General features: G+C 42.4%; 1 protein-coding gene across 1 annotated transcript in view; it reads right to left on the reverse strand.

Annotated features, from left to right (window-relative positions):
* The window catches only part of LOC121554931 (receptor tyrosine-protein kinase erbB-4-like), a 225,254-nt gene that overhangs the window by 134,844 nt on the left and 73,417 nt on the right, over nt 1–16,993 (reverse strand). The window contains exons 5-9 of the mRNA XM_045212027.1: nt 16,693–16,811; nt 15,080–15,221; nt 7,472–7,585; nt 7,042–7,168; nt 4,654–4,727 (exon numbers count right to left, since the gene is read on the reverse strand). Coding sequence (XP_045067962.1) covers nt 4,654–4,727; nt 7,042–7,168; nt 7,472–7,585; nt 15,080–15,221; nt 16,693–16,811 — 576 coding nt within the window. The remainder of the gene's footprint in view (nt 1–4,653; nt 4,728–7,041; nt 7,169–7,471; nt 7,586–15,079; nt 15,222–16,692; nt 16,812–16,993) is intronic.

Here is a 16,993-nt window from a genome sequence, read left to right on the forward strand (position 1 = left end):
TGTGTGTGTGTGTGTGTGTGTGTGTGTGTGTACATTGATGCCTGTATGTGTGTGTGTGTGTGTGTGTGTGTGTGACGGAGTCATGCCACTGACAGCTCTTAGAGGTGACAGGGGTGACAAGGGGTGTCATGCATGCCTGGCCATGGGTCTACAGGGTTGTGTCCCAAATGACAGCCTATTCCCTATTTAGTAGTGCACTGTATAGAGAATGGTGTGCCATTTGGGAGGCACACATTGGCTGTACCAGCTCACCTCCTGTCACAGGAATGAAGGGATGAGGTGTGGGAGGTGTGGTGGAGGAAAGGAGGGGAGGAGGAGGGGAAAGGGGAAGGGGGATTCACTCTACATGAATTCACACACACACACACACACTCATGCACGCACACATGCACACACACTACGGACCCCCTTCATGCTCCGTGTGAAACTATAGGCTGTGAAACTAGGAGTTCTAGCTCCCCATGGGAGAGGGAAGAGATGGAAGAGATAGAGAGACCCTTATCACATATTCAACATACTCTTTCAGCCTGTTTTTGGTGTATGGTATCTGGTGGGCACCAGCAAACACACACAAGGCCCCTTTATACTGAGTCAAATTGTAAGAGAGGGGACACCATGCACATTTGATGAGGGCAAAACAAAGTAAAACAGAATAATTTCAAGATGCACGGACAGGGGGATTTCTACAGTAGGCCTACATTTAGGCCTACTTTCTCTGAAACATTACACCATATATTATATATACAGTGGGGGAAAAAATTATTTAGTCAGCCACCAATTGTGCAAGTTCTCCCACTTAAAAAGATGAGATGCCTGTCATTTTCATCATAGGTACACGTCAACTATGACAGACAAATTGAGAAAAAAAAATCCAGAAAATCACATTGAAGGATTTTTAATGAATTTATTTGCAAATTATGGTGGAAAATAAGTATTTGGTCACCTACAAACAAGCAAGATTTCTGGCTCTCACAGACCTGTAACTTCTTCTTTAAAAGGCTCCTCTGTCCTCCACTCGTTACCTGTATTAATGGCACCTGTTTGAACTTGTTATCAGTATAAAAGACACCTGTCCACAACCTCAAACAGTCACACTCCAAACTCCACTATGGCCAAGACCAAAGAGCTGTCAAAGGACACCAGAAACTAAATTGTAGACCTGCACCAGGCTGGGAAGACTGAATCTGCAATAGGTAAGCAGCTTGGTTTGAAGAAATCAACTGTGGGAGCAATTATTAGGAAATGGAAGACATACAAGACCACTGATAATCTCCCTCGATCTGGGGCTCCATGCAAGATCTCACCCCGTGGGGTCAAAATGATCACAATAACGGTGAGCAAAAATCCCAGAACCACACGGGGGGGACCTAGTGAATGACCTGCAGAGAGCTGGGACCAAAGTAACAAAGCCTACCATCAGTAACACACTACGCCGCCAGGGACTCAAATCCTGCAGTGCCAGACGTGTCCCCCTGCTTAAGCCAGTACATGTCCAGACCCGTCTGAAGTTTGCTAGAGTGCATTTGGATGATCCAGAAGAGGATTGGGAGAATGTCATATGGTCAGATGAAACCAAAATAGAACTTTTTGGTAAAAACTCAACTCGATCGTGTTTGGAGGACAAAGAATGCTAAGTTGCATCCAAAGAACACCATACCTACTGTGAAGCATGGGGGTGGAAACATCATGCTTTGGGGCTGTTTTTTCTGCAAAGGGACCAGGACGACTGATCCGTGTAAAGGAAAGAATGAATGGGGCCATGTATCGTGAGATTTTGAGTGAAAACCTCCTTCCATCAGCAAGGGCATTGAAGATGAAACGTGGCTGGGTCTTTCAGCATGACAATGATCCCAAACACACCGCCCGGGCAACGAAGGAGTGGCTTCGTAAGAAGCATTTCAAGGTCCTGGAGTGGCCTAGCCAGTCTCCAGATCTCAACCCCATAGAAAATCTTTGGAGGGAGTTGAAAGTCTGTGTTGCCCAGCGACAGCCCCAAAACATCACTGCTCTAGAGGAGATCTGCATGGAGGAATGGGCCAAAATACCAGCAACAGTGTGTGAAAACCTTGTGAAGACATACAGAAAACTTTGACCTGTGTCATTGCCAACAAAGGGTATATAACAAAGTATTGAGAAACTTTTGTAATTGACCAAATACTTATTTTCAACCATAATTTGCAAATAAATTCATTAAAAATCCTACAATGTGATTTTCTGGAGAAAAAAAAAACTCATTTTGTCTGTCATAGTTGACGTGTACCTATGATGAAAATTACAGGCCTCTCTCATCTTTTTAAGTGGGAGAACTTGCACAATTGGTGGCTGACTAAATACTTTTTCCCCCCACTGTATATACACTGAGCATACCAATCATTAGGAACACCTTCCTAATATTGAGTTGCAACCCCCCTTTTGCCCTCAGAAAAGCCTCAATTCTTTGGGGCATGGACTCTACAAGAGGTCGATAGAGTTCCACAGGGATGCTGGCCCTTGTTGACTCCAATGCCTCCCACAAGTATTCATCCCCCTTGGCATTTTTCCTATTTTGTTGCATTACAACCTGTAATTTAAATTGATTTTTATTTGGATTTCATGTAATGGACATACACACAAACTGTTGAAGTGAAATGAAAAAAATAACGTGTTTCAAAAAATTCAAAAAATAATGGAAAGGTGGTGCATGCATAGAGTTGAAGTTGGAAGTTTACATACACCTTAGCCAAATACACTTAAACTCAGTTTTTCACAATTCCTGACATTTAATCCTAGTAAGAATTCCCTGTCTTAGGTCAGTTAGGATAACCACTTTATTTTCAGAATGTGAAATGTCAGAATAATAGTAGAGAGAATGATTTATTTCAGCTTTTATTTCTTTCATCACGTTCCCAGTGGGTCAGAAGTTTACATACACTCAATTAGTATTTGGTAGTATTGCCTTTAAATTGTTTAACTTGGATCAAATGTTTCGGGTAGCTTTCCACAAGCTTCCCACAATAAGTTGGGTGAATAATTGGCCCATTCCTCCTGACAGAGCTGGTGTAATTGAGTCAGGTTTGTAGGCCTCCTTGCTCGCACACGCCTTTTCAGTTCTGCCCACAAATGTTCTATAGGATTGAGGTCAGGGCTTTGTGATGGCCACTCCAATACCTTGGCTTTGTTGTCCTTAAGCCATTTTGCCACAACTCTCTTTCACTTTGTCATTGTCCATTTGGAAGACCCATTTGCGTCCAAGCTTTAACTTCCTGACTGATATCTAGAGATGTTGCTTCAATATATCCACATAATTTTCCTTCCTCATGATGCCATCTATTTTGTGAAATGCACCAGTACCTCCTGCAGTAAAGCACCCCCACAGCATGATGCTGCCACCCCCGTGGTTCACGGTTGGGATGGTGTTCTTCAGTTTGCAAGCCAACCCCTTTTTCCTCCAACCATAACAATGGTCATTATGGCCAAACAGATCTATTTTTGTTTAATCAGACCAGAGGATATTTCTCCAAAAAGTACGATATTTGTATCCATGTGCAGATGCAAACCGTATTCTGGCTTTTTTATGGCGGTTTTGGAGCAGGGGCTTCTTCCTTGCTGAGCGGCCTTTTAGGCAATGTTGATATAGGACTCATTTTACTGTGGATATAGATACTTTTGTACCTGTTTCCTCCAGCATCTTCACAAGGTCCTTCGTCTCCTTCCTGAGCGGTATGATGGCTGCGTGGTCCCATGGTGTTTATACTTGCATACTATTGTTTGTACAGATGAACGTGGTACCTTCAGGCGTTTGGAAATTGCTCCCAAGGATGAACCAGACTTGTTGAGGTCTACATCATTTTTTCTGAGGTCTTGGCTGATTTCTTTGTATTTTCCCATGATGTCAAGCAAAGAGGCACTGAGTTTGAAGGTAGGCCTTGAAATACATCCACAGGATGGAGGAGCTGGAGCAGTTTTGCCTTGAAGAATGGGCAAAATCCCAGTGGCTAGATGTGCCAAGCTTATAGAGACATACCCCCAAGAGACTTGCAGCTGTAATTTCTTCAATGCACGCTCAAGTTCTCTGTTTTTCTTGTCTTATTTGTTGTTTGTTTCACAATAAAAAATATTTTGCATCTTCAAAGTGGTAGGCATGTTGTGTATGTTCATTCCAGGTTGTAAGGCAACAAAATAGGCAGGATTTTTCGTATGACTTATGTGTATAAAAGGATTGTACCACCATTTTGTTTTAGAATTCTCAATGAATAAAGATCTCTGACTATGCAGATCGGAACTCTGTCCGTTATTTAAATCCCAAAAGACTTACAACCTTTTGGGAGACGCACAGAGACACTGAAATAGGTTGTTAAATAATTCACGTAACAGGGGGTGAATACTTTCGCAAGCCACTGTAAATCTTTTGTCTTGCCCATTAACCCACTGAATAGCATACATACACAATCCATGTCTCAATAGTCTCAAGGCTTAAAAATCCTTCTTTAACCTGTCTCCTCCCCTTCATCTACACTGATTGAAGTGGATTTAACACGACATCAATAAGGGATCATAGCTTTCACCTGGATTCACCTGGTCAGTTAATGAATGACATGGTATCAGAAATTAATATGTATTTTTAATTGGATCTCTGTTCTTAACTGACTTAAATACAATTATAATGTCTCTCACCTGTGATCTCCCTAACAGTCCGGAATACATTCAGCTTCTCTGGATCCAAAGCTCTAATGTTGTGGTACACATCCCTGTAAGGGTTGGGGGGAGAGGGAAGAGAGAGAGAGAGGGAAGAGCAAGAGAGAGAGAGAGGGAAGAGCAAGAGAGAGAGAGAGAGAGAGAGAGAGAGAGAGAGAGAGAGAGAGAGAGAGAGAGAGAGAGAGAGAGAGAGGGGGAAAGGGAAACAGAGAGAATGAGAGAGAGAGAAACAAAGTGAAAGAGAAAGAAATTAGGAACAGAAAGCGGTCACGTCACCCACATAACCACTATTTCTCTCATATTGCAGGGAGGTGAGCTGTCTAGAGCAGGGGTATTCAACCGGGGTTCGTTGGCTCCTGGAGGTACTGCAGGGGGTCCGCGACAATAGAATAAACACATTTTGAAAAGAGGATAATATTTTATTTCTAATTATGTCAACTTCATATTTCTACTCCTAATATTGAGCAAAGTATACTCATTGGAGCCAATGACACTAACTGGAGTATCTGACATGGGCTTTGAAAAAGCACCCGCGAATAGGCTACCAGTGTGGCAAGTGCCGCTGGCTGCTGGTAAGCTTTCTTGACATGGACATTAATTTCTGCCAACACATGGCTGCCAACACACCTTTGTTTAACCAGCTAAACAGCAGCTCTTAGCAACAATGTTTTTGGAGTTACCTTTCTAGCTAATCCTTAACAGTCTATTGACGCACCGTGTGTCAATCTAAATAACATAATACAAAAATCCCCATCAAAATCTGTCTGTTTAAGCTATAGATATCAGATACCACCACGTCTGCCAATGTCGACCTTACACATCTGTGGTGGAAGGAAGTGGCCGAGCTACAGCGCTGTTTCAGACCATGAGAGATTTAGAAAATTGATATTTTTTTATTTTTTACCTTTATTTAACTAGGCAAGTCAGTTAAGAACAAATTCTTATTTACAATGACGGCCTACACTGGCCAACGCTGGGACAATTGTGCGCCGCCCTATGGGACTCCCAATCACGGCCGGTTGTGATAAAGCCTGGAATCAAACCAGGGGGTCTGTAGTGACGCCCCAAGCACTGCGATGCAGTGCCTTAGACCGCTGCGCCACTCTGGAGTCTTCTCGTGAAAACGTATGTAGTGTCCAAACGGTTTGGCCTACAAACTATTATGACCACTCTATGGAAAGGGTAGTCTCTCACGAACACGATGGTGTTCTCTGTTTTGCTCTATGACTCTGTAGCATTTTGCCCAACTTCTGTCTGTAGCGTCACGGGACTCTTCTGAAGGTAACCCATACAAACGATTGGAAGTATGGAGGTAGTTTTGTGCCAACAAAAATACGGGATTAAATATATGTCCAAAAAAAGAAAAACTATATAGGAGACACTTCAAAACCTTATTTCTTATGATTTATTTTTTGACTGTCTTTTTTGCCATTTATGAATGTGTTATTCAATGCATTTCTATGGGCTATAGTAGTAAAGGCGAAATTCAATATTTGAACAAATAATCTGTTAATATTTTTGGGGATACCTAAAGGGGTCTTAAAATTCAAAATCAAATTTCATAATGATCCATTCTATGACAATCTTAAAACAATTCCATATGTTTGCTTAGTACCCCCCAATGTTAGAGTTTACACTTCCTCTTCCAATTATAATGTTGGGAGGTCAAAATAATGAAAGGGCAGTTCCATTTCAATTCAGTCAATTTGGCAACTAAGCTTTCAGTTTATTTTACAAGCGCCATGGCTTTTGTGTCGAGACATATAACATATAAAAATACACCTTATGGAACCACGGGGACTGTGAAGAGACACAAACACAGGTACATACACACGCATACGCACACGGGCGCTAGCACACACACTCTACACACACATACATTGTGATATTGTTGCATGTTGGTATCATACATTTTGTGTTGTGGATATGTGGTGGTGTTACAGTGTTATATGATGTACTGTTTTATCTTTTGTTTTATGTGTAATGTACGTGTCTTAATGTGTTTGGACCCCAGGAAGAGTAGCTACTGGGGATCCATAATGAAATACAAATACATGGAACACTGATCCGAGAGTGTGTTGTGTGGTTGGGAACAGAAGGTACCTGGTGGGTGTGTGTGTGTGCATGTGTGTGCATGTGTGTGTGTGTGTGTGTGTGTGTGCGTGTGTGTGTGTGTGCGTGTGTGTGTGTGTGTGTGTGTGTGTGTGTGTGTGTGTGTGTGTGTGTGTGTGTGTGTGTGTGTGTGTGTGTGTGTGTGTGTGTGTGTGTGTGTGTGTGTGTGTGTGTGTGTGTGTGTGTGTGTGTGCGTGTATGTTGGTGAGTGTGCGTGTGAGTGTGTGTTGGAGAGTGTGTGTGTTCTGCTCTCACCCTTTAATGCCAGTGATGAGGAAGACCAGGTTTCCATTGATCTTGGTACAGTTGGTGAACTTGTCTATGTTGCTGGAGTCCACGGTCTGGGCTGACTGCAGACTGGCTGTACCTATACCGTCACAGGCTAAAACAGACAAGGAGATGAAGATGAAAAAGGAGAAGAAGGTTATTACTTGGTCAAATGTCCAAAAATGTTATACGGAAATGTGTGTTCTGGCTTTATCCCAATCACTTCGAAATACATATGCATACACTCACATGGAACAGACGGTCACAAGAAGACACACAGAAGTTGGAGCAGTGGGTAAGCGATAGTCAACCACAACATAACCACAGCTCAACCAAAACTACATCCAATCATCCAGATGAATAAACTGGATGTGAATGACAGGGGGATACGGTCCAGGACAGTGCAGGATTTGGATACCTTTAGGACAGATGTCAGTGCAGGCGATGCACATCTTGATGCGATTCTGCTCCACCTCCATCTTGTTGCTGGGACAAGCCCTCACACAGGAGCTGTGGTCCACCACAAAGTTATCTGGAACAGCAAACATAGAGTTAAACATAATATGTGTCAGAGCAATTCCAAGGCAGTACCCACTGGGAAACATGTAATCTGTGGTAGGAACAGGTTGCATGAGAACAGACTGATTCTAACACTGGTATTGATATGTGAAGGGAAAACAACTACAGTATGACTGAGTGCCATTGAGGTTTAAAGGTCAACTGCCCCTTAGAACCAACTTCTCAGGTTTTAAACAGCCTATGCGGCATCGATAAGAGTCAAAATCATTCATTCTAGTGTCAAAATTAACTACAAAGTGTTAATAGAATAATATTGGTCAAAAAGTCAGTCTCATCCAAAATGAAGTTTTGTAAGTGACTGCATCATGACTTACTTGAGGGTTTGTTTTGGATTACAATTAATTCAACAAATCATGCCCCCTTTTGCTAATAACACATGGTGGCACCGTGTTTTCTGGGAAAAGACTGGGTGAGTTTGCTTTGTAAACAGGTTTGATCCCTGCTAGCATATCATGTAAACCTGATGACATGTTTGATGCATGTTGCCAGCTTGCATTCAATAATGTTATCTACTGTCCTTGTTTGTTGTGATTGAATGGCAAAGACACACCCAAGAAACACCCACATCAAAACCCAAGACAACTCTCTTTTGCCTTCAGTTAATGACTGCCTGCATTTCTTAATGAGCATTGATGAAAAATGAGGCCAAATCAGGAAGTGCAGACACCCTTTAATATAAATAAATGTATGCTTGTTGTGTGACTTGAAGGCAGTGAATAGCAGTGGAACGTGGCTACTGCTGTTGTGCTCCTGAAGATGACTCCTGTGATTAAACATGTTCCTTGTCCTCTTTATGTTTTATATTGTTGTATTGTTTTCCCTACTGCTTTGGCCCTGCTGGTATAATATCTGATAGTCTGAACTGAGGAAGGAGTTTAGGGATAGAAATACACATCAAATGATTGAGAGTTTAGGAGACCAATGATTGCTTTTCTCACAGACTCAGGCATGTAGATGGACACCTAAATTACAGGTACCTCATCAGGGGTCCTTGTGGCAGCCCAGGAAATAAAAGAGCCTGGGTTGTAATCATCACTAAACACCAAAAAGAAGAAAACAGACCGAAATGGGGAGGGACTACCTGAACTGGTCCAATAACAAAACTCTTGTTTTTGTTGTTGCAAAACGTTTGCAACGGTGTGCCCTAATGAGTCTGATCCATGTGGTCCTTCATCAGAAGTGGGATGCATCAGAGGCAGCACACCCCTCTCTCTCTCTTCCTGATAGGAGCCAGAGCTCCTTGCAGAGTGCCTAGTAGAGTGCCAGGCACACGCCCCAGGAGAGGAGAGGAAATGCCAGGGGTAGACATCTAGAATCAGCCGCAGGTGGATAGTCGGGGGGGGCGGAACATAATTCTAATAATTTGTACACTGCAAATTGACCACAACTAAGCCCAAAAATAGATTGTATTAAAAATAAAAATAATTTCATACCTTGATTAAAAAATTTTCGTGGGAATAGTTAGGTACAGACTGGCTTTTTTACAAAAAAACTATATATATATATATATATATATATATATATATATATATATATATACAGTGAGGGAAAAAAAGTATTTGCTGATTTTGTACGTTTGCCCACTGACAAAGAAATGATCAGTCTATAATTTTAATGGTAGGTTTATTTGAACAGTGAGAGACAGAATAACAACAACAAAAAATCCAGAAAAACGCATGTCAAAAATTTTATAAATTGATTTGCATTTTGATGAGGGAAATAAGTATTTGACCCTTCTGCAAAACATGACTTAGTACTTGGTGGCAAAACCCTTGTTGGCAATCACAGAGGTCAGATGTTTCTTGTAGTTGGCCACCAGGTTTGCATACATCTCAGGGGAGATTTTGTCCCACTCCTCTTTGCAGATCTTCTCCAAGTCATTAAGGTTTCGAGGCTGACGTTTGGCAACTCGAACCTTCAGCTCCCTCCACATATTTTCTATGGGATTAAGGTCTGGAGACTGGCTAGGCCACTCCAGGACCTTAATGTGCTTCTTCTTGAGCCACTCCTTTGTTGCCTTGGCCGTGTGTTTTGGGTCATTGTCATGCTGAAATACCCATCCACGACCCATTTTCAATGCCCTAGCTGAGGGAAGGAGGTTCTCACCCAAGATTTGACGGTACATGGCCCCGTCCATTGTCCCTTTGATGCAGTGAAGTTGTCCTGTCCCCTTAGCAGAAAAACACCCCCAAAGCATAATGTTTCCACCTCCATGTTTGACGGTGGGGATGGTGTTCTTGGGGTTATAGGCAGCATTCCTCCTCCTCCAAACACGGCGAGTTGTGTTGATGCCAAAGAGCTCGGTTTTGGTCTCATTTGACCACAACACTTTCACCCAGTTCTCCTCTGAATCATTCAGATGTTCATTGGCAAACTTCAGACGGGCCTGTATATGTGCTTTCTTGAGCAGGGGGACCATGCGGGAGCTGCAGGATTTCAGTCCTTCACGGCATAGTGTGTTACCAATTGTTTTCTTGGTGACTATGGTCCCAGCTGCCTTGAGATCATTGACAAGATCTTCCTGTGTAGTTCTGGGATGATTCCTCACCGTTCTCATGATCATTGCAACTCCACGAGGTGAGATCTTACATGGAGCCCCAGGCCGAGGGTGATTGACAGTTATAACTGTTGTCACCTTCTCACCAAGCTGCTTGGCAATGGTCTTGTAGCCCATTCCAGCCTTGTGTAGGTCTACAATCTTGTCCCTGACATCCTTGGAGAGCTCTTTGGTCTTGGCCATGGTAGAGAGTTTGGAATCTGATTGATTGATTGCTTCTGTGGACAGGTGTCTTTTATACAGGTAACACGCTGAGATTAGGAGCACTCCCTTTAAGAGTGTGCTCCTAATCTCAGCTCGTTACCTGTATAAAAGACACCTGGGAGCCAGAAATCTTTCTGATTGTGAGGGGGTCAAATACTTATTTCCCTCAATAAAATGCAAATCAATTTATAACATTTTGTTTTGTTTTGTTATTCTTTCTCTCATTGTAAAAAAATAAACCTACCATTAAAATGATAGACTGATCATTTCTTTGTCAGTGGGCAAACGTACAAAATCAGCAGGGGACCAAATACTTTTTTCCGCTCACTGCATTACACTGACCCCTGGCCTAGGCTGTTTGAATGGTGTCCTTGTGAACTGTGGAGGATCAGTATCTAAGGCAAGGAAAGTTCTTGATAATTGTGCATGTCGGTGTGTGTGTAATATGTTCAAAATATCACAGAGCAGCTTATCTTCAAGGCATTTGTTATGTATGTGATGAACGTTTAGACTATTTGTCACTGTTGATGCTATACTGTATATGTTTTATCTGTATGTATGTGGTACATACGGTCGAAGGTGTTTTTGACTTTCAATGTGCATTCCCATTTTGCAGGTTTTTTCAAATGTCCCCATATTTCACATAAACATGTACAGTGGGGAGAACAAGTATTTGATACACTGCCGATTTTGCAGGTTTTCCTACTTACAAAGCATGTAGAGGTCTGTAATTTGTATCATAGGTACACTTTAACTGTGAGAGACAGAATCTAAAACAAAAATCCAGAAAATCACATTGTATGATTTTTAAGTAATTCATTTGCATTTTATTGCATGACATAAGTATTTGATCACCTACCAACCAGTAAGAATTCCGGCTCTCACATACCTGTTAGTTTTTCTTTAAGAAGCCCTCCTGTTCTCCACTCATTACTTGTATTAACTGCACCTGTTTGAACTCGTTACCTGTATAAAAGACACCTGTCCACACACTCAGTCAAACAGACTCCAACCTCTCCACAATGGCCAAGACCAGAGAGCTGTGTAAGGACATCAGGGATAAAATTGTAGACCTGCACAAGGCTGGGATAGGCAAGCAACTTGGTGAGAAGGCAACAACTGTTGGCACAATTATTAGAAAATGGAAGAAGTTCAAGATGACGGTCAATCACCCTCGGTCTGGGGCTCCATGCAAGATCTCACCTCGTGGGGCATCAATGATCATGAGGAAGGTGAGAGATCAGCCCAGAACTACACGGCAGGACCTGGTCAATGACCTGAAGAGAGCTGGGACCACAGTCTCAAAGAAAACCATTAGTAACACACTACGCCGTCATGGATTAAAATCCTGCAGCGCACGCAAAGCCCCCCTGCTCAAGCCAGCACATGTCCAGGCCCGTCTGAAGTTTGCCAATGACCATATGGATGATCCAGAGGAGGAATGGGAGAAGGTCATGTGGTCTGATGAGACAAAAAAATAGCTTTTTGGTCTAAACTCCACTCGCCGTGTTTGGAGGAAGAAGAAGGATGAGTACAACCCTAAGAACACCATCCCAACCGTGAAGCATGGAGGTGGAAACATCATTCTTTGGGGATGCTTTTTTGCAAAGGGGACAGGACGACTGCACCGTATTGAGGAGAGGATGGATGGGGCCATGTATCGCGATATCTTGGCCAACAACCTCCTTCCCTCAGTAAGAGCATTGAAGATGGTTCGTGGCTGGGTCTTCCATCATGACAACGACCCGAAACACACAGCCAGGGCAACTAAGGAGTGGCTCCGTAAGAAGCATCTCAAGGTCCTGGAGTGGCCTAGCCAGTCTCCAGACCTGAACCCAATAGAAAATCTTTGGAGGGAGCTGAAAGTCCGTATTGCCCAGCGACAGCCCCGAAACCTGAAGGATCTGGAGAAGGTCTGTATGGAGGAGTGGGCCAAAATCCCTGCTGCAGTGTGTGCAAACCTGGTCAAGACCTACAGGAAACGTATGATCTCTGTAATTGCAAACAAAGGTTTCTGTACCAAATATTAAGTTCTGCTTTTCTGATGTATCAAATACTTATGTCATGCAATAAAATGCAAATTAATTACTTAAAAATCATACAATGTGATTTTCTGGATTTTTGTGAGGTTCCCACAGTTGAAGTGTACCTATGATAAAAATTACAGACCTCTACATGCTTTGTATGTAGGAAAACCTGCAAAATCGGCAGTGTATCAAATACTTGTTCTCCCCACTGTATGTGTGTATAGTCTGTATGGAATAGGGATTAATATTTTAAATACCACAACAATTGGAAGTGCCCATTTAAAGCGTTTAAAACCAAGATATGGTCACTATGCCAGGGTTCTACGCCACATTGCCGGTTTGGCTGCGCCACTATGTAAACATTTCACAGCAAGTGAAACTGATATTTAGTAATGATAGAGTAACTTTGATCACCAATGACATTGCTGTGAATTGCGAAACAGGGTGTTCATAAATTCTGAGCATTATCATGTTCCTCAATTAATTCAGCGCATTTCAGCAGTAGGCATAGGCTAGCTTGACACCCCGAGTAGGCTATAGCATTGTCAAAACATACAAACTTTGTAACTGCAGTCAAGCAAAAGTCAAATGAAAAGTTGCTAAGCTTGCTAGATAATGTCCAACGAATGACAGAATATCTCCTATTTGGCAAAATCGAGTTGATGATTATACAGATAGCAGATCAGCTCATGAATAACAGGGAGATGAAGAGAGGAAATTGTTTAAATATCAAGTTATCTTAACGGGGACCAACTCTGTTGAAAAAAAATATTCATATCTACTCTCATATTGTTTGTTGATCACACATTCTCTACCAAAGCTTTCATATGGGCAGCAATACGAGACAGCGTAGAGAAGCGGGGGAAAAGTTATAGCGGTATTTTGACATGCACAGGCGAGACGTGCTTTGATAATGCAACCTACGAATTACAGAATAAAGTTTGGAATTTTCATGCGAGACAAGATTCAGGATTGGGACGATGGGAAAACAGCCTAGGCTCTATATAAGGCTATCTAAGGCTCCTACTTGAGTGAATAGATACATAATACACTTGATTTAGGCTATATATTATTGCATGCTAAATGTTTCTGATCAGTGAACAAATAAATGAGCTACCACTTACACGTGTCCAGCCAGAGATCAATTAACCAAATATACAGACAGAGATTCAGAGAAATAAAATCACATTGATTGATTATCAGACAAGTCACAGGCTTTTGGCCAGGAGTAGGCCAGGCTACTACGAGAGTGAAGAGCAAATTCCACTTGTATAACATGATAGCAACATGTTCTAATCTGCTACTATATGAGCAAACTACAATAAAGATGATCATTAGTACTCACTTCAACTTGGCTAACATTTCCCCAGCCTAATTGTTACCAAATATCCAAACAGAGATTAAGTGAAAACAAAAATCTAGTTTGATTGATTTATCTAGACGAGTCCCCAACGCTTGTCTAAAAGCAGTGCGATGGCGCTGTCCCAATCAAAATGGTGTTGATTTGATAATCTAGGTGACCACACATGACTATTACTTTAAATTAGCATAACGGTTGGATACGACATTGAAAGTTTCAGTATAAGAATGTGATAAATGCCTTCAATTGCATTAGCCTACGTTATTCCAATATGTTCATCCTTCAGTTGATCATAACTAAGGTGAGTTTTCCTCTCTCTGCGCTTTTTGTAGGACCAATGGCTGTTTGTTTCCTCTCCTCACTCCACTGCCGCCCGCCTCCGCCCGACTCCGCCGCCTGCCTCCGCCGCGTTGTTCTCAACACCAGTTTAAATCAATATAGCCTACTGTTTTCTAGAAATCTGGAATTTTTTCGGGTTCAGGCTCATTTAATTTCTGTGTCGGACCAGGCCTGGGCTCGGGCTTCAGCTCACAAGGCTTGGGTCTGACCGGGATCTAATTTTCAGTTCTGCTTCTGGTGAGAACTCTAAACTGCAATTCGGGTCTCGTGTGCAGTCCAGCAGTGTCAATTATGCGTGTGCTTTGAATTTATGGCGACTTTGTATGAAGTAAATCCGCTAGGCTAAAGGCTTCAAACAACCTGTTTGTATAATCTGCTGCTGCGCATGTTGTGTATTTCGTGGAATTGCATTAGTGCAACATTGGGGAAACAAATTGTAATTCCCCGGGTCTTGTCATTTAGTTTTTTCGGGAAATGTGAAGAGTGGTCTCGGGACAGTCCCAGGATCCCACTTACAACAAGCGTTTTAATTCATACTTTCAAGTGATATCCTCTGGGTCCACATTGTACATTTTGTTGTATATGTCTGTTACCCTAAATAAATTCAATTCAATTCAATCCCTAGTATGGTGTGTGTGTAATATATAATAATATTTGTCGTTTAGTAGACACTTTTATCCAAAGCGAATTACAGTCATGCGTACATATATGCAGTCATGCGTGTGTGTATGTATGTAGCATGTTTCATGTCCCCTTATTTCACAGAAGTATTTGTGTATGTTGTGTGTGTGTGTGTGTGTGTGTGTGTGTGTGTGTGTGTGTGTGTGTGTGTGTGTGTGTGTGTGTGTGTGTGTGTGTGTGTGTGTGTGTGTGTGTGTGTGTGTGTGTGTGTGTGTGTGTGTGTGTGTGTGTGTGTGTGTGTGTGTGTGTGTGTGTGTGTGTGTGTGTGTCATTCCTTACGTGGGCACTTTTTGACACAGAAGGCTCCATAGGTGTACTTGGCTCTGGGGTTGATTTCCAGCTGGAAGGTGGTAGGGTTGTATACAAAGGGTTGGGGGCACTGGGTCACACACGCCCCGCTGTCGTTGAAGTTGGTGCATGCCTGTGGATGAAACACACATACACACAGACACACGCAGACGGACACACACCACAAGCATACACAGATAAACGTACACACATGCACGCACACACACACACAAACACACACTAGTGCTGGGTGGTCAAGGAAACACAGTCCACACAGTAGTAAGCAGCTAAATAACAATCATTAAGCTTCTTACCGTCACTGGGAGCCCTATGCTCTCCAATCAAGCACATTGTCACTTAATTGCTATGTAGCCGTAAACTACAACCACACTAAAACACACACACAGACTTAGAGAGTAATTAGCAGTTGATAAGCACCTTAATAAGTGTAATAGAGTGCATGTTTGGTATCACTATTACAAACCCTTCCATACTAATCTAGTGGTATGTATTGTAATATTTAGCATGATGAATGGCTAAGCGGCACTCGTTATGGGAAAAGTTTAGACCTGGCATACATCGCAAACGTATTCTATTCCCTACGTAGCACATTCCTTTTGCAAAGGCTCTGGTCAAAGGCAATGCACTATAAAGGGGACAGGGTGCCATTGGAGTTTAATCCAGGCTGTTTTTCCAGCCAGAAAAATGTCAATCCGGTTGACAAAAGTGCAATTGCAATTAAAGAAGCACAACTGAGAGAGAGAGAGGTGTAATATCAATAGTTAGAACTCACAATATCTAATTAAACAGAACGGGTAGCTCAATATGAAACATAATACTATAAACTCAGGAAAGAAGTTTGATCAAGCCAGGATAAACCGATAGATAAAGGGGGAGAGAGAGAGAGAGAGAGAGAGAGAGAGAGAGAGAGAGAGAGAGAGAGAGAGAGAGAGAGAGAGAGAGAGAGAGAGAGAGAGAGAGAGAGAGAGAGAGAGAGAGAGAGAGAGAGAGAGAGAGAGAGAGAGAGAGAGAGAGAGAGAGAGAGAGAGAGAAACAAAGGAACAGGAGGACGGGGAGGTGGGCACAGCACAGGGTTAACACAAGGCATTGTGGGAGAAAATTTGATTTTAATGGTATCTTTCCCACAAAGCACCATGGTCCCTATTTAGAACACTACTTTTGACCAGGGACCATAGGCCCAGAGTAGTTCACTATTTAGGGAATAGGGTGCCATTTGAGATTCAGACGAATTAAACAGGGAGATTCTGTGTCAGGAGCGACTTCTCTATGGAAGTATGAATAGCCCCTGATGGAAGTAACCTCACATTCACACAAAAGGTCACAGATAAGACAAAAGATATGATGTACTGAAGAACAAAGAGAAAAGAAGAGCAAAGGAAGAAAAAGACAAGCTGGTCTATAATCAAAAACTCTCTGGCGGTTTGAAAATATTCACCATGGAAACAGGTGATTGGAAGGAGGGTTTTGTATTTTGTTGTGATAGGCTTTATGAAGTGTGTGTGTGTGTGTGTGTGTGTGTGTGTGTGTGTGTGTGTGTGTGTGTGTGTGTGTGTGTGTGTGTGTGTGTGTGTGTGTGTACTTACGAAGCAGTCTGTATCCTTGGGTCCGGAGCATCCCCCTGCACACTCGCGATGGCAGCAGTTAATAACCCAGGGTCCGAAACAGCGACCGTCACACTGCTCAGCACACACGGTCTTAGTCACTGCAGATAGACAACAGAAGACCACAATATAACAGGTTCCCATTACAGAAACATGACTGTGAATAGAATCCAAACAGGCAAACAAATCCACAAACAGAGTGCTTGAGAGAAAGAGCATCCATATAAGTGACGCTTCATAGAGGAAAATATTTTTATAAATCTGCTTAGACTGGGCAGGTCAT

The sequence above is a fragment of the Coregonus clupeaformis genome, chromosome 40 (genome assembly GCF_020615455.1).
Source record: "Coregonus clupeaformis isolate EN_2021a chromosome 40, ASM2061545v1, whole genome shotgun sequence".
NCBI lineage: Eukaryota > Metazoa > Chordata > Actinopteri > Salmoniformes > Salmonidae > Coregonus > Coregonus clupeaformis.